This window comes from Uranotaenia lowii, chromosome 1 (genome assembly GCF_029784155.1).
Source record: "Uranotaenia lowii strain MFRU-FL chromosome 1, ASM2978415v1, whole genome shotgun sequence".
NCBI lineage: Eukaryota > Metazoa > Arthropoda > Insecta > Diptera > Culicidae > Uranotaenia > Uranotaenia lowii.
The window spans coordinates 10798185-10820072 of record NC_073691.1 but is presented as its reverse complement, the minus strand read 5'-3'; the positions used below and the strand labels follow the sequence as shown (position 1 = coordinate 10820072).

The 21888-nt window shown below is 38.8% G+C and overlaps 2 protein-coding genes across 3 annotated transcripts; one reads left to right on the top strand and one right to left on the bottom strand.

The window, feature by feature from the left end:
* Positions 1–231: 231 nt before the first annotated feature.
* Positions 232–5031, bottom strand: LOC129751540 (protein spindle-F). Its single transcript, XM_055747099.1, has 3 exons — positions 4218–5031; positions 1366–1690; positions 232–1302 (listed from the first exon to the last, which is right to left on the bottom strand). The coding sequence occupies exons 1-3, from the start codon at positions 4791–4793 to the stop codon at positions 863–865; spliced, it is 1341 nt and encodes a 446-aa protein (XP_055603074.1). The 5' UTR covers positions 4794–5031; the 3' UTR covers positions 232–862.
* A 7903-nt stretch (positions 5032–12934) lies between these two features.
* Positions 12935–21108, top strand: LOC129747975 (NADH-ubiquinone oxidoreductase 75 kDa subunit, mitochondrial). Of its 2 annotated transcripts, none has more exons than XM_055742433.1 (5): positions 12935–13075; positions 13394–13684; positions 18733–19920; positions 19984–20166; positions 20234–21108. In XM_055742433.1, the coding sequence occupies exons 2-5, from the start codon at positions 13493–13495 to the stop codon at positions 20882–20884; spliced, it is 2214 nt and encodes a 737-aa protein (XP_055598408.1). In that variant the 5' UTR covers positions 12935–13075; positions 13394–13492; the 3' UTR covers positions 20885–21108. The 2 variants fall into 2 exon arrangements, with proteins under 2 accessions (XP_055598408.1, XP_055598400.1); XM_055742425.1 differs by lacking the exon at positions 12935–13075 and adding an exon at positions 13085–13296.
* The last annotated feature ends 780 nt before the right edge of the window (positions 21109–21888 follow it).

The following is a 21888-nucleotide window of genomic DNA, read 5'->3' as shown; positions in this document are numbered from 1 at the left end:
TCACTCATTTTTTTTAAAAAGAAGCTTTAGGTTCCACGTACCTAGAGCTAAGAAAATCGGCAGTCCATGAATAGATTATTAAACGTTATTTTTTGTAATTTTCACATGCTTCAGCTGCTAATTTGCTTCTTCAATGTGTTCGGCGAAATCAAAAGCTTACTATTGTATCTGTTGTATCTGAGACCGTAGGATTGTTCTTTTTACTATTTCAAACTCAACAGGAACAACCTTTTCAGGAATTCATAATGAAATTTATTTTGTTTAAATATAGTTTGATAGGATATAAAATTCAAGGCTATGAAAGCAACTATGCCAAATCCTAGTTGCATCGTTTTTTGTTTTGTTTGGCTAAATTTAGGGGTAAATACATATACAGTTAGGACCTAAAATAATTCTCGCGTGTCGCGTTTTCGTCAGATGGTAAGCTGAATGATAAATAACACTTTGCTGTTAATGGTTTTATTTGAGATGAAACAATCCATTAAATCGCATCTTATAATCATTGGTGCTTAATCATCTCGAAGACCGAAGCGAGGTTGGTTGAAGGTTTTAGGTTTGTTTTATAATGTCATTTGAACCAACAACAGAGGCTCTCTGTTATCAGGTTTCTTACTTAAAATTTCTTACATCACTAATTGCAGTCGTGAATTTAACAATACTTACACAATTTGGCCATCTTTCGTAGCCTACCGCTTCAGGATTAGACGGATCTTAATACGCGAACTAAATTGGCTTCCTGTTTTCTGCTTCCTCTCTTTTTTTGTTTCTAGGTGATGGTGCTTACCGTCTTCCTTAGACCACACACCACACGCTACAATTCGCTGAAGAAGTAAATCCTTCGTTTTGGCTCGTCACCGTCTGGTCAAAAATTGCCCACCGTCTGGGAAATGTACTCATACGTTCTATCCAGACTCAGATCCAGATCGTTTTCGTCCAAAAAGTGAGCCTCCACATGTTCCTGGAACTCATCGAAGGCTACGTTACGCACGAAGATTTTACCGCACATTGGACACATTTTGTCCAAGGCATCCGCTTTGGTTTTCTCCTTCAGAATGTTGGCGTACTTCATGGTAGTACATTCGTTTTCTATTGTTGAAGAATTGGTAGCGGAAGATGCTGTAGCAGTAGCGTTAACTGGTGTAAGTGGTGCACCTTTTGCTGGAATTTCCGGCAGTGGTAAGTCTTCGGTCGAGAAAGTCACTTGTTGCTGCTCAACCCCTGTTAAATCGGTACCGACTTCAACGGTTTTGTCCACCATTTGTGGATGATTATCACCACCACGATTACACGATTGACAAATTTCTGCAAGAAAAAACGCGAATTAAAACAATAATTAGAAGCAAAAAGACATTGTCGTGTCCCCACCCTTCTTAATCTGCACCCTTCCGACGGCCACCTTGAGCACCGATTGCTGCCGGAGCAGCTCTTTCTGGATTTCCAGCAGCCAATCGGTGCAGCGTTTGGCTTCCGGATTGCTTTCGATGTCGAACATCGTCAGCATGTTAGCGTCGTCAACTCCTCCCTCTTCCGGAGGTTGACCAAGAAAGCCCATCGTCATGCCGTCCATCAGCCCCTCCGGAATCACCGGTGGCACCGCCACTCCCATTTCGCTATCGATGAAACCACATTTGTTAAGCAGCGCGACGTCTTCCAGATCCAGTTGGAAGTCCTCAGAGGAGCTTGGTCCTTCCTGTGAAGGAATTGAAGGAACAATGTTTATAAGAATACCTGTTGACAAAGTTTCAACTCGCTATAATATTGTTGAAATCAATCGGATTAATTGAACAAACGACTGATTGGTAAAACAGCTTGAATGAGAATGATTTATTCCCTTCTCTGACAATAAATTTGCATGTTGCTATGATTTCCAATAAATCTTCATGGATTGCTTGATATCTAACAGAATTTAACACAATATTGAAAACAGGTTTTTTAATCGGCGTTTTCGATATTTTATTTGCCCTTTAACCATGCGATTCCACTCCGATATTGGTTTGAACTACATGAGCATTCTGGAGAGTCTCCTTACACTTCTTAACCATTTGAGTCAACAAAAATAATAAGCAAAAATCAACAGTTCATGAGTTTTTATCCGAACCCAGGTATTTAGTTATCACCGAAATGAAGTGTCCGAATTCTAAATCATAGCTAATAAATGGAAAACAAGTCAACTGAGAATCATTTCACGCGGAGTTAATATGAAAAAAAAAAACAGTAATCATATGGACAAAAAGGCAAAAATAAAAAATAAAATTTCTTTAAAATAAAAAAAAGGTAAATTAATTATTAATTAATTAATTTTGAAAACGAAAAAACTAATAAAAGTTAACTAAAGTTTGTCAGATTTGTAATTATTTCATTGTTTTTTTACTTATGCTATTTCTGTCATTTTTGATATTTTTCGTCATTTTAGTCATTTTAAATCATTTCGTATGACAATTTTTTTATTTAATAATAAAAACGACGCGAAACTAATATTTATTAAATCTGCAAAAATTGCATAAAACTACAAAAAAGTACACTTTTGTTTTTTTATGTTTCAGACTTTTTTCAAATTTGGTCTTTTTCGAAATTTTTGTTATTATTTTTATTTTATCAAAATATAAAAACGATTGAAATGGCAAAAATAATAGAAATTACTTAAATAAAAAAAAATACAGAAAAAAAAATTAAAACAACAAAAGTAGCGAAAACAAATATAACAAAATAATTTTTCGGTTATTGTTGTTTCCGTCATTTTGTGAAATTTGTATTTTTGTTTGTTTTAACATTCTTGAAAAACAAAAAAAATCTTGTCATTTTCTCACTTTTGTCCCTTTTTGACAAAAAACGACATAAATAATAAAAACTACAAAAAATTCAAAAACCACGAAAATTGCAAAAAATACAACAACAAAATGACAAAAAATCATCACTTTTTTCATTATTTTCCATTTCTGCTATTTCTGTATATTTTTACTTTTTTGATATTTTTCGCCATTTAAGGTTAAGTTGACAAAAAAAAAAACAAATAGTATCCATAATAATATCAAACTCGGAAAAATACAAAATTTACAAAAATTCCAATAGTTGTCTTTTTTGTTTATTTGTGTCAAGGCCGTCATTTAAGAATGATGAAATTTCAGAAGTTGCGAAAATTACAAAAATGATAAGAGTTAAAATTATTTTTTTCGAAAAGTTTTTAAATTTTTTTTCGAAAATCGCTAATGAACCGAAACTTATAACCTAGGTAAATTTGTGTTATTCTTCTATTCTGTTACAATTACAAAAGAAACAATGGTGAAAAAATGACAAAAATTTTGCATTTCAAAGTTTTTTGGAACACTTCATTTCTGTAATTTTTTGCCTATTTAAGTACTTTTTGTTTAAATTCCAGTGTGAGCAACGAAAAATGTATACCTGATATGCGTTTTGAATTTTACGTTTGAATTACATATTTTCAAGACCGTGAGAATAATGAGAAAATTAAGTTATTGTTTATTAACATATGACTTGGAGCGGGTCGTGATGTATTTCACAAGCAAATTCTTAAGCATTTCACCGATCTTATTATTTCTTCAAAAAACAAGATCTCGATGTTTAATGCATTTGTAAGTCACCTTCTTCTGCCTATTTCTACTTTAAGGTCGCGGTACTCATGTAAAAATGAAAAATCTTATTTCGAAAATAACTAAAAAAAAAAGACATAAGTTGGTTTTGTATCACGGTGGAATCGATGGGGAATTGTTAATAAAATTTATTTTGAACTGGTCTCAGTCCTCTTAAAAATGTTTCAATTTCGATTCCCTTGATTTTCACCGCAGAAATGTTATCATCAATGAGTCTGGTTCGAAATTCAATTTATGGCTATTCCCCATTAATTCCAAAAAATGTGTCGATCTTTACTTGCGAATTAAATAATAATCGTTTATGTCAATACCTAAATCTTCGGATGAGGAAAGGAGGTCTAAAGCTTAGGAATTCTGAGGTCATTTCTCGATATTGAACGGAGCCTTTAATTTGTTGCACTTGCGACTTGCACAGCTTCTCAGGAGATAATATGCGAAATTGCCCACAATACAGCCATTCATTGTATAAGATTTGGGACTGTCCGGTATAAAGAACCTTTTCTTTTCTATTAACCATATTAGGTGGTTTTAAAAGTTTACTTGAAGGTTTTTGCATATTTTATAAAGATTTTGATCAGAAAATGATGGAAAATTTAGCGTCATACGAACCCGTCCTTCGCCCTCCCGCGGCAACCTTTCCCGTAGCTTCGGATTCGGTGCATTCTTGGTGAACGTTTTGGAGCGGATCAGATTCTGGGAACCGCCCCGATTGAAGCTTCCCCCTGAGGCACCACCGAGTGCTTGTTGTTGCTGCTGAGGCGACTGGGGGTTCAATTGTTCCGATCCGGGTTGATGCTGATGCTGATCCTTGGTTAGTTTGGACAGCCGACTCCACAGTTGCCGATTCTCGGTGGCCACCATCGAGATGTGGTCCATCAACTGCACCTTCTGCCGGGACAGTTCCGAAACCTTCTCCCGGAGCACCTCCAGCTCGGTTTGGTTGGAAACACGACGCTCCGGGACAGTATCGGCCGACGATAGACCGCCGACCGAGTGGGTTTGGACGTTGCTGCTGTGAGCCATCCGGAGGTTAAGGTTTTCCTCTTCCAAGGTACCCAAACGCTTCTGGAGGCTTTGGCAGCGCTCTTTCATCGTTTGCAGGGCCACATGAAGAGCAAAGTGCGCGGAGGAGGCATTGGAACCGGATCCGGAAGGGGAACAGTTATCTTTTTCGGGGGTAGTCATATTTTTACGTGAACGAGGGATTTCGGAGGAAGGGAAAGTTTTTCTAGTAGCGCTTGGCCATCGGAGCGTAGCTTATCAGGACAATGGTTCGAAATTTCGTTGCTCCGGGCAATGAAATTGATTTTTACACAGGAAACACACGTCGCACTTTCTCTAGTTTGATTTTTTCACGATTTTTTCACTGCCCCGCGTATGACGAAACTTTTCTGTTTGGATTTTTTTTTTGGAAAATGACTTGTTACACGCTAAATGAATCTCAGGTGGAAATTCTCAAATAAAATAAAATTTATTTTATAACATTTCTGGCGATAGCATGATAAGTTTCCCATCATATTCAACCTTAAACGTTCCTACTAAAAAAATTGGCCTAATTTAAAACACTTTAATGTTAAAAGATAAGAAGTAAAAGTAAACCAAAACATGTTAAAACATTATAATAAATTATTATAAAAGAGTAATTTTAAAACTTAGAATCGATATGCAATTTAGTGTGTAGCATGTTTGCATTTGATTGCCCCAGTGCTAAAAGTATTAATTTCGTTTCAGCGGTACGATTTTTGTAACGAAATGCACTGCAACAAACTCCAACCTTAAGTTTATTGTACAATTTTTGCAGCTCTGGAATATGATTTTATTTTTCAAAAATTTGTTCACCTTTGGCTGCAAATTGAACTAAACAAACCCAAAAATACAATTTGCGTCATTATTGAAATAATGAAATATTTAAAAACGAAAAACCAAAAAAAAAATGAAATCTAGAGTTTGTTTTGATTAGGTCGTATGAACCAATATAAACAAAACTGAGTTATTTGCTGCAAACGATTGATAAGCATGTATTTTATCATTGGTAAAAAATTGGTTTCATTTTATCATTAAATAACTTTTGTACAATGTTGAATTTAGGACGTATGATGACTTTCTCATTTTTCAGTGCAATTTGGTTTTTGCGTCATTTTGCATTACAGTGTACTTGCCGGGATGCAAAAGGTCGCTAAAAACAATTTGTCAGGTTGGTTTTTACGACGTTATGCTTCGTTGCGTAAAGTCACTGACCACACTGACATGACACTTAAAACAAAAATTCCACCATTTTCTGTCTAATTTTTTGTTGTCAGATTTTGCCGGTTCGCAATACCGACAGCAGGTGGCGAACCTGAAAAATTTGACAAAAAATGCCCTGTAGGAAAAATGGCCCTGTTTAGCCCGATTTTATCGTAGAAATTGCGTGTTTTATTTTTAAAGTTGGGTGGCATTTCCTAACTGGGATAGCATTTCTTCAAATCGATCGATGCGCACTCTGAAATCGACATTGCGTACTGTTGGGAAAATTATCCAGAAAACGAAATCGAGTGTCCAGTCAGTATGGTTAGTGGTAAAGTTTTTTGTCAACTAATGAAAATTCGTGTAAATTTATACGAAAACTGTGTCCAGAAGTGATCTTAGCTGTCCTAATAAAATAAATGGCTCTAAATTTGTGTTGGGTGAGTACCATCAGCTTCTTTTTCCACTGTGTGAATAGTTAGTATTATTTTTTCATTACAGAGGCAAACGAAATAATCAAAACAGATGTGCGATGCTTTTTTACACTCCTTTAATGGCCAGTAGCGCCAATGGTAGTGGTCGAAAATGTCCGGGCGAACTCCCAACGGCAAGTCCTACGATGCAATAATTACAAAGGCAATCGCTCAATCATTTCCGCGTACTAATTGGATAGGATTGTCAATTAAAACCTTTCATCAAACAACTCCGAATGAATAACTGAGAATTTGGGCCTATCAGATCAGTTTTGGTTACCAGAATTATCAATTGATCAAAAGGACGTTTGAGCCAGAAGAGAAATGCAATATGTCGTAAGTACCACTTCATTCATAAGGACTGAATTAATGCAAGTTTCAAGTACATCATCATGTTCTGCGTTCAGTTTTAGATTAAATTTCGAATTTGCAGACGAATTTGACCAGCAACAACAAAGTAAGAATTAAAAAGGTGTTTCGGGACTTTAACATCGATTTTCTCAAAACATGCCAAGTGGTTCTTACGACCTAATCAAAACAAACTCTAGAAATATTTGTTTGAGTTTAATTATTAATCTCAAATGAAAGTTTTCTTATAGCAAAAATGCTCACTTTCGCTTTTTCCAGCATCCTTAAAAAATCTTCAAATTTTGCACCCATCTTTATTAATTTTTAATTCTGATATTCTTTCTCCAAGAATTAACATTTTAAAAAATATGCTGAAAATGAAATTTAAAAGTTTGAATAATTTTCAACTAATTTTTGGAGTATTTTTTCAAAGTTTTTTTTTTTCTTTTTTTTTTTTTTTTTGCATGGAAAAGTCTGGCAACATTGCCAAGTTTAGGTTGTTTGTTTTTACCGCTCCAATAAATTTATTAATATTTGGTGAAATACGCTGAATTTCTGTGCGTCAAGTAATGATTCGGTCGCGCGATGAGTTATTGCTCTCGTAAAAAGTGGAATCGCGTTCAAATTTTTATTAAATTCGTTGTTATTTGAATGAATGAATTCGATGTTCGTTTTGAAAAAGAATAAGAGAACAGGTCAAAATTAAGAAGTGCTGTAATTGTGCTAAAATGTGTGTGCTAAAAAGCTTAAAAACGGTGAAGCACTTTGATACTTTTGTGCTAAAAACCATGAATTTAATATTCACAAACGATAAATTTTATGGTTTACACAATGCTTATTATCGTCCACGATACCGTGAATGCACATTGGAATTCATAGTTTACGATCATACATTTCATCGTTTTGGCCAAAATAACCATGAAAAAGGGGTATTGTTATGCAGCGTGACCATGAAAAAAATGGCGATTTCCCATACATTGGAAAGCTAAAAAATATAAAATTCATGGTTCTTACAGCTTCCAGTTTTTCAAAATAAAACCATGAATGTACGTTTCTTTCCATTGTTTTAACGAAGATGGAAATAAGGGTTTATTCATGGTACGTACATATTGATTTTACCATACAATTTCATGGTTTACAATGAAGAAAAAAAAATTTCTATTTAAATCAAAAGAAATTTTATTTTTTGCTTTTTAATATTTTATTGCTTTTTATGATGTTTGTAAAGTTTTATTAACATTTTTTTCCACACTAGAACCAGGTCCTTGAGCTCACATAATATACCGGTTGTCAATTTTCCTTAGAACTGTGCAACGTGGCTCGCCAACAGAGATCACCCACCGAACTGTGGGTCCAGTGTCGCGACTCACTTGACTCGCTGTTGCGCCGAGACTGTCGTAGATGCTCACTTGTGCTCTGGGAGAATGTACCGATAAACCAATACATTCAATGTGTCTCACACATCTCCCTTCCTCTCCGAAGAAAAATTTTGTTTCCACATGTGCTGTTTTAAACCCTTTCAAACCACCAACGTGTATTCAACCCCATGCTTCTCATATCAGTTCCAGCCCAAAGGATTCACTTCGCAATTCTGCCTAGATAGCACAGCATGCCTTTGCTGTGACTCAGCTACATATACACTCTCTCTCTCTCTCTCTCTCTCTCTCTCTCTCTCTCTCTCTCTCTCTCTCTCTCTCTGTATTGACACATGAGAGAGAACATCAAACGATCTCGATGATAGCATCAAATGTTTTATAAATCTCGTTTCTCTGCAACACATACAGCTGGTCCAGTGTCATTGTTCTTATCCCTGTGGATGTGCGTCTTTATGAACGCAGTCAGGGATACTTTCAGCATAGTTCAGCATTATGCTCTCATCCACCTTAGTTCAGATGAAAAAAAAAATCACATACAACATTATCAGGAGAGTAACTTCTCACTGACAACTTTCTTATCAGTGATGTCAATCTCCCAGATTTTGTCTGAATCCTCCAGACTCTCGGACTTCCGTCATACATTTTTCTCAGGTATCAAGACTGTAATCCCAAATATTCGAAAGAACCATGTGCTGCGGTTATTTTTCTTCTTTTTCTTGTCTTTAACCACACGACGTCTCTCAAAACTTCAAAGAGCTCTCGGCAATTCAAGATTCCTATGACGACGAATTCTTTGTAGCAATGCCACCCTCAAATGTTTATTCATCAGTGAATAATTTTTTACAATCGATCTCAGTGCGCAATTAAAAAAAAAAAATATCGACACAATTGATATGTCCTTTAATTTTTTCCCCCCCTTTATAAATAAAACAATGGATTACTTTCGAAACCACTTTCGTTCGATGTGGTTTCTGAATCCTACTGTCAGTTCGATATCTAACACCTGAGGGTTCTCTCTCCAAATCCATATCAAAATTCTAAACTTCATCCAGACACATTCTGTTTTTGAAAATAAATCTATACTTGTGGCAACCTTCTTCGAGAGTTTGCTTCGTCGTCTCTTTTATATTTCATGAGGTAGAAGTCCCTCACGCACACATCATTGCATAATCTCCTCCTGTTTTGAATCAAGAAACTTGATCCAGAGTTGCCATGAATTTTATTTTTCTCCTACATTTTCAATCATCATTTGTGTTCAATAAAAATTTACAAAGTTTGGACGTGCGGTTAAAACAATTTAAAACCGTGTGCAATCGATCGGGATTATATCAACTGTATTGCTGTATCACGCTTTTATTCTATAAAAATCATTGAAATACATCTTGATCTTATCAGTACTTCTTAGCCAGAAAATGAAATACTAAAACTTTTACCACAACCGATATGACGAAAAAACATCTCTATCAGAAAGTCAATAAATCAATTATAGACTCAACAAAAATTAGTTTTTTTCTCATTCAATGCTACTACAGTGCTCACTCATTTATCAGACACATCACACAGCAGTAGTCAAACGTTTTCTTAAGAGCTGAAACTAAATCCAGTTGCTTCTCAATAATCGGACATGTTGTTTAATAAATTCTGCTTATTGATCACTTTCGTTAACAATATTTCTCTATTATTTCGATATTTATTCGACGTTTGAATGTCATCTGTTCCACTCCTCTTTATATTCTCTGATGTATTTTTAGCATAGACAGGAAAACGTAATACATTTCACCAAATTTTGTTTATATATATTTTTTTTTTACCAAATTTTAAAAACAAATATTTCTAGTGATTGACGCATCTCTTGCGCTCCAATTTGTCCGCAAAGCAATTGAAAACTGTATGCATTAAGAATACTATGTTTTCCATGCATATTTTCTGTCTACACTGAATTTCAATTAGTTTTGCTATCTTTTCTATGTCGCCAGTTCGAGTACGCACTCTTCTTATCGAGACAATGTTCATCTCTATCCATTGAGCATTTTAAGATTATGTTTTTCGTGGAATACCTCCAACTTACAAGCATTCATCATACTTTTTCATCTGAAAATTTCAATACTTCGGCAGTTTTTTTTAAAACGCGCTGCTCTGTATTCATGCGCTTCTTGAAACTTTTATTAGCTTTTATGATTTCTCAAATCAAATCATTAACCTATGCTTCAACTTGGACTGCTGCTTGCCCAACACATTATACTTCTAGAAGTGTGTTTTTCTTTAACTTCCAATTATAAGGCTGTTTTATCAACTCTCCGTTTTCTATAACTGCTGTTTTATCGACACACTGTTTTTCAACACATGTGGTTCTCCTCATTCGTATTCTTTAGACTCTCAACTCTCTATTTACTCCCACAGATGTCATCTCTACATGCTGTTTTTTTTTATTCAAAGGCTTTTTGTCTTACTATTATAATTGTCCTCTATAAGCGCTTTTTTTTTTCTACATGCGGACTTCCCAACACGCATTTTTAAGCTGTCTTTTTTTCTACTACAGTTGTCCTCTTAACATGACTTATGCCTTTCAGGACTGTCCTCTTGACTAGTCTTGTCAATACAACAGCTGTTCTCTCAACACGCTGTTTTCCTTTATGCGGTCCTCCCAACACGCATTTCAAGGCTGTCCTCTCAACTCGCCTTATTTGTTCCACAGCTGTCCTCACAACACGCTGTTTTTTTTTCCTTTCATGCGGTCCTCCCAACACGCAATTCAAGGCTGTCCTCTCAACTAGCCTTATTTGTTCCACAGCTGTCCTCTCAACTCGCTGTTTCTACTTATGCGGTCCTCCCAACACGCATTTCCAGGCTTTCCTCTCAACTCGCCTGTTTCCAAATGAATTTTCACTTTTGTTTAATGCAAAGAATACTCACAACCAACTATTCTGGCAACACTGGTCGTTCTTCTCCGCCTTTGAGTTCCACGTGTTTTTTTCCCTAGTGGGTGATCTCTGTTGTAGGTTCGATTTATTATGGAAAACGATTTCTTACTTGTAAAAGACACACAAACGTCACACATAACAAGTCACTTAGAATAAAAATAAGTCCTGTCGGTCGCCAAATGTGCAACGTGGCTCGCCAACAGAGATCACCCACCGAACTGTGGGTCCAGTGTCGCGACTCACTTGGCTCGCTGTTGCGCCGAGACTGTCGTAGATGCTCACTTGTGCTCTGGGAGAATGTACCGATAAACCAATACATTCAATGTGTCTCACACAAGAACCATCTTTAATGATACCGGCGGCTCGGCAAGCCATCCTTAGCCGTCTCCTATTCGTCTTCAAGCATTCCTATTCGTCTTCAAGCATCAGGCCCCGAATATAGAATTCGTTAACGTTTTGATCCGGACCTCTATCTGGTTCAACTCTGCCAATGTAAGGTGTCCTCGCCGGAATTTCGAACTGCGTCAGCATCTAGAAAGAAATATTTTTTTTAGGTTTTATTAGTCTATTAATCAAAAAATATACAATAAAAGTACTTACCACCACCACCGCCGATTGGCGCATCGCTTTCCGATCCGTCATAACCGCTCAAAATAACCTAATTTGTCCGGATTAACTTATTCTGAACAAAAATGTTCCGACCACAAGAAAGTCTTCCGTATGAAAAATGGCGCGCGTAAACTTTGGCTTCTACACGGTTAATTGTAAATATGAATAAATTGCCTAAGTTAAACTACGTTTGGATTTTCATTTTACCATGAAGTACATTGTAACAATGATAATCACAAGAAAATTATCGTAATACCGTGCTTCTGTCATTTTCGGCAACTATGAAATATTTTGAATAAACCATGTTCTTCACAGTAACTTTGAAAATTATGGTGATTTCATAATTAAATGCGGTTAAAAGATATTTAGATACTACGATAAAGTTGATTGTTAAATTGGAAATCATTGTTCGGTTATTTTGAAACCATGGTCCTTGCTATTCGGGCAGTCAACAGCAGGAAGCCATAATACCGGTGAGAGAGTTCCATTTAGTTTTTTTTTTATTTTTTAACTTCTTTTATGTTTCACCATGGTTTTCATATGGTCGGAATTGATCAAATTGATTGATTGCCCAGTTCCAATTGAAGCAGAGTGAGAAAGGAGGATCGAGAGTTTTATAATTTTATGTAGCTTGTTTTTCTCTTTCTCACTATCTAATGATTATAGTAAGCTCGAAAAGAAGTTCATTCAAGCGAAGCTTTGATAGTTGTACTTTTGCTAGTTGCCGCTGCTATGCAAATAGGAGCTAGTAGCCACCAGTTAGAAATCAATTTTCTTTCATATTAAATTTTATTCGTACCAAGTTTTTATTATTTTCCGGGTATTTTAATGAGCACATTTAGCATATGACGTTTTTATAAGTTCTAGCTACTCCAATCAGCATTAAAATATTTTCATAATAATTGTCTTTCTATACTTCATCCACAAAATTAATCTATATCCATAATACATTAAAAATAAAACAATTAATCAAACCCCTAAATTAAATACACGTCCATCTTTTATTGGATATATTAGGGTACTAATTTTAAATAATTAGGCAATTATTTTCTAATTAGCATCTGGATATGTCAACAATAAAAGACGGAAAGTCTAATCATAATTACATGACCCATTTGGTCATGTGGCTATGATTGGGCGGGGCTTATAGGCAATGAAAGTAACCTCGGGATGTGCAGTTGCCATTCTGAAATGGGTTACTGGAATTCCAATAGAGCTAACACCACCAGCACCCGCGATTGAACAATTTTAATCAAACGGATTAATATTGGCTCTTTTGCATAACATACCTGCCAGCTCAGGGGGTCGTTGGTTGGATCATACATACATATATACATACATTTTTTCAAAGTTTTTTGCACGAATCAGCATCTTTTTTGGACCTTCTTCTTATATCCGACAAAAAGAACAATGAAAAAACAGAACTTGCATTTCATTCAGTGTGGTTGCGAAAACCCAAACCGAGAAGACGTCAAAACACGTCAAAAATCTTCCTCTCGGGTTACGGAGAAGAGGTGAGCGCAGTTTTCCTTTGCTGAACGATCCCGATTTTTAATTCACTAGATAGAAGTTAGGAACGAAATTCCGGCTTACTGTGCTAAGTTTACCGCGACAGTTCCACCAGCTAAGTGTCCGCCGCAGTTCAATCCGGTGTTCGGTACCCAACGGAACCGGAAGTTTTCCAGCCCGGAGCCGGAATTTCGCTTCATTTGATCATTTTTTGTTGGAAAATTATGTAATTTTTAAAATCTCTAGCAGCGGACGTGCGTGTTAATTTTTGTTATTGTTTCATTTCTTGCACCTCCCTTGATATCGATGGTGTCGTTCGGCAGACTTGAGGATCATCTGGGAAGGTTTGCTTCCTACAACAGCTTACGCGCTACAGCAACAACAGCACAACCAGAGGGGGACAACAGCAGCGATAAGCGAAAATGCTACGAGCACCGTTGACCAGGGTACTTGTGCTTGGTGCTCGCTGCCCTGGGGCAGCCGCAGCAGCAAGCAACGCCGGGCAGCAGATCACCCGTGGGGCTGCCACCACTCCGGCCAAGGCACCGGAAAAGATTGAAGTGTTTGTCGACGACCAACCAGTGATGGTGGATCCGGGAACCACTGTGCTGCAGGTGAGTAGGATATGGTTTGGGGAATGGAGGGATTTTCAGCAAACTGCGGCGCAATTGTCAATTTCATCACAAGGTGCAAAAGGATAACGAAGGCTTTATTTGAAGAATATCTTCTGTCTGTGCACTGTTTTATATTGGATCTATTTTAATTGCGCAAACGCCTATTCATGATAAAATTTTGCAATCTCGAATGCGGCACAGAATTTTTTATTTGAAAAATAAAAACCAAAAAGTTAAGCTGACTGTATTAACTTATATTCGTAATGATAAATATCGTACTCAGGCTAAAAGAATAACTCTTTTCTGTGAAACTTATTGCTGATGTAGATAGATAAACCTAATCATGCGAAACCGGAGTTTTTTTTTTTTGTAGGAAAGCTATCAACCAGCACAATATATATTTTAAAAGATTTCTACATATGATACTAACAGGTATAGTTTTCAATACATACACAATACGATATTTTCCAAAAGCAGTTAAACTGGTAATGCCTAGGCATTGGCAACGTTTCAAGTTTTTTTTTTCCTTCTTGAAAATCAACTGGCTGGTTTCTTTTAAAACCATTGCAAACAACATTTTGTTTATAAAACAGTTAAAGTTAATTTCGATGAAATTTTGGACAAATAAAAAGCCATACGGCGTCAATTTCTTGATAAGTAGGTAATTCAAAAAAAATCTCAGCATCTAGCTCCAATGTAAGTTCCGAAGACTTTTTTTAACTACAACAAAGTTTTTTTTATTTGGATATTATATAATATGGATATTAACAGGGTTTATGCGAAAACCCGTGTAAAAAACTGTACTAATTGCGGAAAACATAAAAAATACCGAGCAAATTCTTAAGCTTGAGACCATTAGACATGTAACCTGAGACATGTCATCTGCGACATGAGACACTAGATTTGAGACATGAGACGTGGACTTATATAAGATCTGAGACATGACACATGAGTGAGACATGTGTTTCAGAAGTGAGAAGAAAGAACTGAGACATGAGAGGTGAAAAGTGAGACGTGGGCACAAGAGATAATTATGAATGATACGTGAGAACTGAAAAATGGAACGTGATGAGTGAGACATGATCCGTGATTTATGAGATGTCTCAGGTTTTACTTCTCATGTCACATATCTAATGTCTCAGGTCTCAGGTTTGATGTCTTTTAAATGTCTCATGTTTCAGATTTTAAATCTCAGGTCGTAAGCATCTAGATTCATGCCTTATCTTCCAAGTTTCAGCTCGCATATCTCATGTCTGAGGTCTCATATCTTCCCCCCCCCCCAGTTCAGTGACGGCCAGTGAAGCTTTCCCCAAAGACTCGATTGAAAAAGCTGATGTTACAGAGATGAACCAGCTGAAAGCTGAAAATCTCTATAATAGATATAAAAAAAAGCTGAACTTACATGGCTTAAAGGTACGTTTGCACTTACTCCGGTACTGTCGTTTGCACTAGCCCCACAGTGTGGGTTAACAAAAGTGAATAATATTTCTACCACTTTCAAGGTATATTGAAAATTTATCGTAATTTGTCTGCTTTCACTTGAATATCAGTCCCAAACACTCACCTTTAAACGAAAAATCGGATTTTAATGCTCTTTTTGTAGCCAAAATATGCGCAACAAAAACACACTATTTCGGGTTGTATTTAATTAATTAATAAAGTTTAGTTTATCTATGTCAAATTGTTATTTTGGGCCTAAACAATAATTTCTAAAAGAAGAATTATTTTTAATTTTTTTTTTGGTAACAGGGAAAAGTTGATCGTTTGCACTTGCCCCGGTGTACCTTACATGGTTTTTGTTCTTAAGGCGCCCGCACAATAGCACGTCGGACGTCGCGTCGCGTCAGCTGTCAACGCTGTCGTTGAGTACTAAAACGCTGACGCGACGCACTGGGAATTTTTTGCAGCACAAGACAGCGTCAACTGACAAGGATTTCCAGATTTTTTGGGACAAAACTCGGGGTGCCTAACATTACAAAACACAGAAAAATGACGATAATTTTATTTTTGAGTATTTTTGTGTAAAACTTTGACAAAAAAGCATAAAAAATAAATATTCAAAACCCTGCTGACGCGCTGGAATTTTGATTTATTTCAAAACAAAAACGTTGACGCTGGAGAACGCTGCTGTTTAGAACAAGTTTAGCGTTTTAGTACAATGCTGTCACTGACGCGACGCACCATTGTGATGGCTCAAACGGAAAACGGTATCCCCAAAATGAAATGTCAACGCGACGCTGACGCGACGCGACGTCCGACGGGCTATTGTGCGGGCGCCTTCACAAAAATCAAGCCACATGAACTTAAATTGTTTTCGAAACTCGACCTCAGCAACGCTGAACAGTGAATCTCGAGATCTGAAGACGTTCTTAACCGAAGGCGGGAAGTATCGCTAGCTTGATGTTCGGGGTCAATAGAGCCCCGGAAATTTTCCAGAGAGTTTATTTATTTTTAAATTCAAAGTTTAAATCGGAATCGCCGAAACGAAAGAATGCAATTGAAATTTTCTTCTCTTCGTCTCACTTCAACGAATATCACTATCGAGGAGTTCACTTTAAAAAAAAACGAACACACACATATAGGATCTCAGTGAAACTTCATGTTTCTTTGAAGAGATCTAAATTCTACTAAACTAAAGCGTACATCGTTCAAGGATATAATGGCTAGCATCTTCCTAATGCTAACACCACCAACCCACAGAAAGAGTACTATGTAGGCAACTGTACCGACAGTTATTGGGAAGGTTTTACCGGGAGTTGGTGCTGTATTTGATTCCATGATTTCCGCCGGGTGCAAACTGCTGTTTCTACTCTTGCGGCAGCAGCTTAACAATCCGCTTCCCGTTATCACAACTGATCATATGTTATCTTCTGTTCAAATCCGTGGTAAAAGACCTCCACTATGGACGATCCGGAGCCAGCTTTACTTGGTCCTAGTCAAGGTTCTCGTCGACTGTTCGGATTACAGCGGCTAGGCTTAGCCGCCATTCGAGCGCCTTTCTAAAAATCCCTTTCGTTATCTTATTTTGATCGCCGCTGGGATATATTCTTATCTAAGTTTGTGGCATATCGGCAAATTGAAAATCTAATTAGAGAGCAATTAAGACAGACATGAAAATTGATAGGTGGAAAGGTCAAAGCTAGAGCGCTTTGGGTAGAAGAAACGAATAGATGGTGAAACTGTGAGCTTAGGGCATTGTTTTTTATCGACAGCATGAAACTGCTTGTGTGATTCTTTACCCAGCACCTGCTGGCTGTTTGTAGTAAGTGACGAAGAAGCCACATTGCTACCCACAACCAGCTCAGATGGGTCGAACACATGAGGTTGCGTTCGACCGGGCAAAAAATCACACAAGCAGCGCTCACAAGTGCTGTTTTGATTGCTGAAACAATTCTATCGATGCGTGCTACTTGTTCAGGTACATCAGATGGTTGCTACTTATTGTTTTTTCGCATGTTATCCATCCGCTGCCTTACTTTTTCGCCAAGTGCCTCGTGACTTTGACCTTTCCACCTATCAATTTTCATGTCTGTCTTAATTGCTCTCTAATTAGATTTTCAATTTGCCGATATGCCACAAACTTAGATAAGAAAAATCCCTTTCACATCTTTTTGCAGCGTGTGCCCAATCCACCTACACTTACGTTCCCGAATCTCGATTTCTAGCGCCTTTTGATGAGACTGGCGATGTAGTTCCTCGTTTGAGATCCAATTGCCAGAATACGCAAATGCAAATTGATGTCTTTCTTGGTACCGCACCGCAATCAGGCGTAATCTGGCTTCCAAGATACTGGAAGCACTCCACTTTCTCAACTTGTTGCCCAGCTACTATGAAACTGGAGGGATTTTCTGTGTTGATCGCCATAGACTTGGTCTTTCCGACATTGACTTTGAGACCTGCTACCTTGGAGCTTCCGGTGAGGTCGTCGGCGAGTTTGCTCTGCATATCCGGTTATCAAGGTTTAGTTGCTCTATTGTTGAAGGATTCCACGGCAATTCTCAGCTCGGTGAACCATCGATCCAGTTCGGATCACATCCGAAAGTAGCGCTGATAAAATACATCATTGTCTCACTCCAGCAGTTATCGGGGTTGCAAGACCTTGCACGAAGATGCCTCGTACTGTGCTTCGATGAGATGGACTAGTTTCTCTGGGACTCCTCTATGTCTAAGTGCAGCCCAGATGTCTCCATGGTCCAGTCGGTCGAATGCTTTTTAACGAACACCAGCAGAACAGAATCCTAGAATTTGTTGATTTGTTCCAGTATTCGGGATGTTGTGATGTGGTCCACACATGATCGTCCGGATCGAAATCCAGCTTGTTGCCGTCGGAGTTTAGCGTCAATTTTCTTCGGGATCCTGTTCAGAATAAATCTGCAGAGTATTTTGAGGGTTGTAAAGATCAACGTTATGCCACGCCAGTTACCACACTCTGTTAAGTCTTCTTTATTAGGGACCTTCACAAGGATATTCTGCATCCAGTCGGTCAGGAATGATGCAGTATCCCAAATGTCAGCGAAAAGACGGTGCAACATTTGGCAGGGTCTATTTCAGCAAGCGAGGGTGCTTCCAAGTTGATGCCATTAATGCGACTGCGGGTTCTGATGTCCGTCGCTATTCGTGCCTCGGAAGAGTTGTTCGAAATGCTCAGTTCAACGTTTGAGCTGATATTTTTTGTCTGTCAACAGCTGACCTTCTCGGCCTTTCAGCATTCTAGCAACATTCTAGCATTAGTTCTTGCGTCACTAAGGCGACAAGAAATGTCATACAATAATCGGATATCTCCATTGGCGACGGCTTTTTTCCCCTCTTCGTCCAAGGAGTTTTTCCAGACTCTCTTGTCTCGTCTATAAGCTCGTTTAAATGCCTTTTCCAGCTCCGCATAGACATAGACTCATAAAGTATGATCTCTCATTCAATCAAATCCAAAGTCTTATTTTAAGCTAAGCAAATATGAATTACATAAATTTTATCGAAATTTAGATAAATGTTTTGCCCTTACATAAAATGAGTTACATGTTTCATCAATTCCATTTGGAACGTCTTTTCAGGCAGCGGCCATGGTCGGTGTGGAAATCCCGCGTTTCTGCTATCACGAGCGACTGGCCGTAGCCGGCAACTGTCGGATGTGTCTGGTTGAGGTGGAGAAGTCCCCAAAACCGGTAGCAGCCTGTGCCATGCCGGTCATGAAGGGTTGGCGTATCAAAACGGATTCGGAGATGACCCGGAAGGCGCGCGAAGGTGTCATGGAATTTTTGCTGATGAACCACCCGCTCGACTGTCCCATTTGCGATCAGGGTGGCGAGTGTGACCTGCAGGATCAGGCCATGGCGTTCGGCTCAGACCGGTCTCGGTTTACCGATATCGATCACAGTGGAAAGCGAGCCGTGGAGGATAAGGATATCGGACCGCTAATCAAGACCATCATGACCCGTTGTATCCATTGTACGCGATGTATTCGCTTTGCTTCGGAGATTGCCGGAGTTGATGATCTGGGAACGACCGGACGAGGTAATGATATGCAGATTGGAACCTATGTTGAGAAGCTGTTCTTGTCGGAGCTGTCTGGCAATGTGATTGACTTGTGTCCGGTAGGTGCTTTGACCAACAAACCGTACAGCTTCGTTGCTCGTCCGTGGGAAATCCGTAAGATTGAGTCGATTGATGTATTGGATGCTGTGGGTAGCAATATCATTGTTAGTACCCGTACTGGTGAGGTGCTTCGTATTTTACCCCGTGAAAACGAGGAGATCAACGAAGAGTGGCTGTCTGATAAGTCCCGGTTTGCTTGTGATGGATTGAAGCGTCAGCGTTTGATCGCTCCCATGCTGCGTAATCCCAGCGGCGAGCTCGAGGCTGTAGAATGGGAGTCGGCTTTGATCACCGTTGCTCAGGCTTTGCGAGGTGCACCTAAAGGTAAGGTGGCTGCCATTGCTGGTGGTCTGGCCGATGCCGAAGCTCTGGTGGCGTTGAAGGACCTCTTGAACCGCCTGGGATCGGAAACTTTGTGTACCGAACAGAAGTTCCCTACCGATGGTACCGGAACTGATTTCCGTTCGAGCTATGTGTTGAACTCTTCGATTGCTGCATGCGAAGAGGCCGATCTGGTGCTGCTGGTTGGAACGAATCCGCGCTACGAGGCGCCACTTTTGAACACGCGCTTGCGTAAGGGCTATATTCACAATGAACAAAACATTGCTGTACTGGGCCCGAAGGTGAATCTGTCCTACGATTATGAGGTAAAATGGTTTTTGAACGTGGTCCTCCGAGTCGGATAATGAATTATGATTTGTAACTTTCAGCATCTAGGAAACGACGCGACTTTGGTGCGTGATATTGCCTCCGGTAATCAACCATTCGCCAAGAAATTGAAGGAAGCTAAAAAACCTTTGATCATCGTTGGTGCTGATCAGTTGGCCCGCAAAGACGGAACGGCCTTCATCACAGCGCTGCACGTTTTCGCCAACTCGCTGAAACCGGCGGATGTAAGTGATGATAATGTGGTTATCGTAATTTTATTTACCTACTTAATTGGATTTATTTTTTCAACAGGCCAACTGGAAGGTCTGGAATGTGCTGCAAACAAACGCCGCCCAAACGGCCGCTCTCGACGTTGGATACACTCCGGGTGCCGAGGCTGCTCTAGCTTCTAGCCCCAAGGTTCTGTTCTTGCTTGGAGCCGACGCTGGTGTTATTAAAAAAGAGCAGTTGCCCAAGGATTGCTTCGTAATCTACCAGGGTCATCACGGCGATGCTGGTGCTCAGTTGGCCCACGCAATTCTTCCGGGAGCGGCTTACACCGAGAAGCAGGGAACCTACGTCAATACCGAAGGTCGTGCCCAGCAAACCTTGGTCGCAGTGACGCCACCCGGTTTAGCTCGCGAAGACTGGAAGATTCTCCGGGCTTTGTCGGAGATTTCCGGTGCCCCGCTTCCCTACGACAATCTGGACGAGCTTCGATCCCGAATGGAGGACATTGCCCCACATCTGGTGCGCTACGGACGGCTGGAGAAGAACAACTTCTTCCGAACGGTCGACGAGATGCTGAAGAACGCCTCGGTTAGCTTCGAGGGGGCCAAGATCGATGTTCACCAGAAGAAGCTGGAGGACTTCTTCATGACCGATCCGATCACCCGGGCATCGCCCACGATGGCTAAGTGCGTGACGGCGGCCAAGAAGCAAAAGGCCGCTGCCGCCAATTAGAATGATGTTTTTAGAAGTTCCCAATTTATTACTTGTTTACGATACAACAACAAAAACTGAAATATGTATTCAAATAATTGCACCTTAACTTGCAGAAATTTAATCACACCACTCTAGTTTTTCCATAAATAGCGATCTTGTACGAGTGTAAAACAACCGAGAAAGTGGAATGATTGGATAGGCAAATAAAGCGGAAAGGTGTAAGCTAAAAAAAAAGTTTGGTTGTTCTTTCGCGAGAAAATTGGTCCTCTACTCGTCGTAAGTTAGGGACTTTCCGTGCAGTCCCTAAGTTTAAGTTGATCAACTGTAGAATTAATAGTGTCGTAAGTTCCAGTAAACTAAGACTCTTTTACATTTCAGCGTAGATCGAGTGACCTAATCAGGAAATTTAGTAGCAGAAAAATAAGCAATTCGCGTGTTTGTGTAAACATAAGCTTGTACTGGGGTGAAGGATGTTTCTAGAGATGAATAATCCCAGAGGATGAAAATCCCGTACAAAAAATCCACATATTGGGGATATGTGTTAGTCTTATAGATTTTTGCAATGTGATTCCCATTTGAAAATAACGTGTCTATACATATAGAATTCAAAATTATGACTTTTATATGCGTCAAATAAAAGTGGTAAAATCCCACACAAATAAATGAGCCTACATTGCACTCGAACATCTGCCTACATCTAGGCGTTTAAGTGCTTGCCTAGTCGGAGGCGTTTTATTTTGTTGAAATAAGTTTTTGGAGCGAAATAAAAATTGTGAGGTGTTGGCTCGAAACATTTTTGAAATATTTATTGTTATAAGAATGAAATATTTAAAATGCTAAGCCTAATACGTACATGTCTCGCGTTCCCCACCAGCTATCAATCACCAGCTAAGACGCCGTTAAAGGAACAATATCGACGGATTTGTTGGACAGCAGGCCGATGTCCTTGCCTCCTATGGCAGTCGTCAGGGATTAGCTTCCTGTAGGGGAGAACAGAAGAAATCAATAATCGATGCTTTATT

Bases quoted from the DNA above. Each gene is read 5' to 3' on its own strand.
- LOC129747975 (XM_055742433.1), top strand. From the start codon at position 13,493: ATGCTACGAGCACCGTTGACCAGGGTACTTGTGCTTGGTGCTCGCTGC. The intron at 19,921-19,983 runs GTAAAATGGTTT...TGTAACTTTCAG, and splicing joins ATCTGTCCTACGATTATGAG to CATCTAGGAAACGACGCGAC. The intron at 20,167-20,233 runs GTAAGTGATGAT...TTTTTTCAACAG, and splicing joins ACTCGCTGAAACCGGCGGAT to GCCAACTGGAAGGTCTGGAA.
- LOC129751540 (XM_055747099.1), bottom strand. From the start codon at position 4,793: ATGACTACCCCCGAAAAAGATAACTGTTCCCCTTCCGGATCCGGTTCC. The intron at 1,691-4,217 runs GTTCGTATGACG...ATTCCTTCACAG, and splicing joins CGCGGGAGGGCGAAGGACGG to GAAGGACCAAGCTCCTCTGA. The intron at 1,303-1,365 runs GTGGGGACACGA...TTTTTCTTGCAG, and splicing joins AAGGGTGCAGATTAAGAAGG to AAATTTGTCAATCGTGTAAT.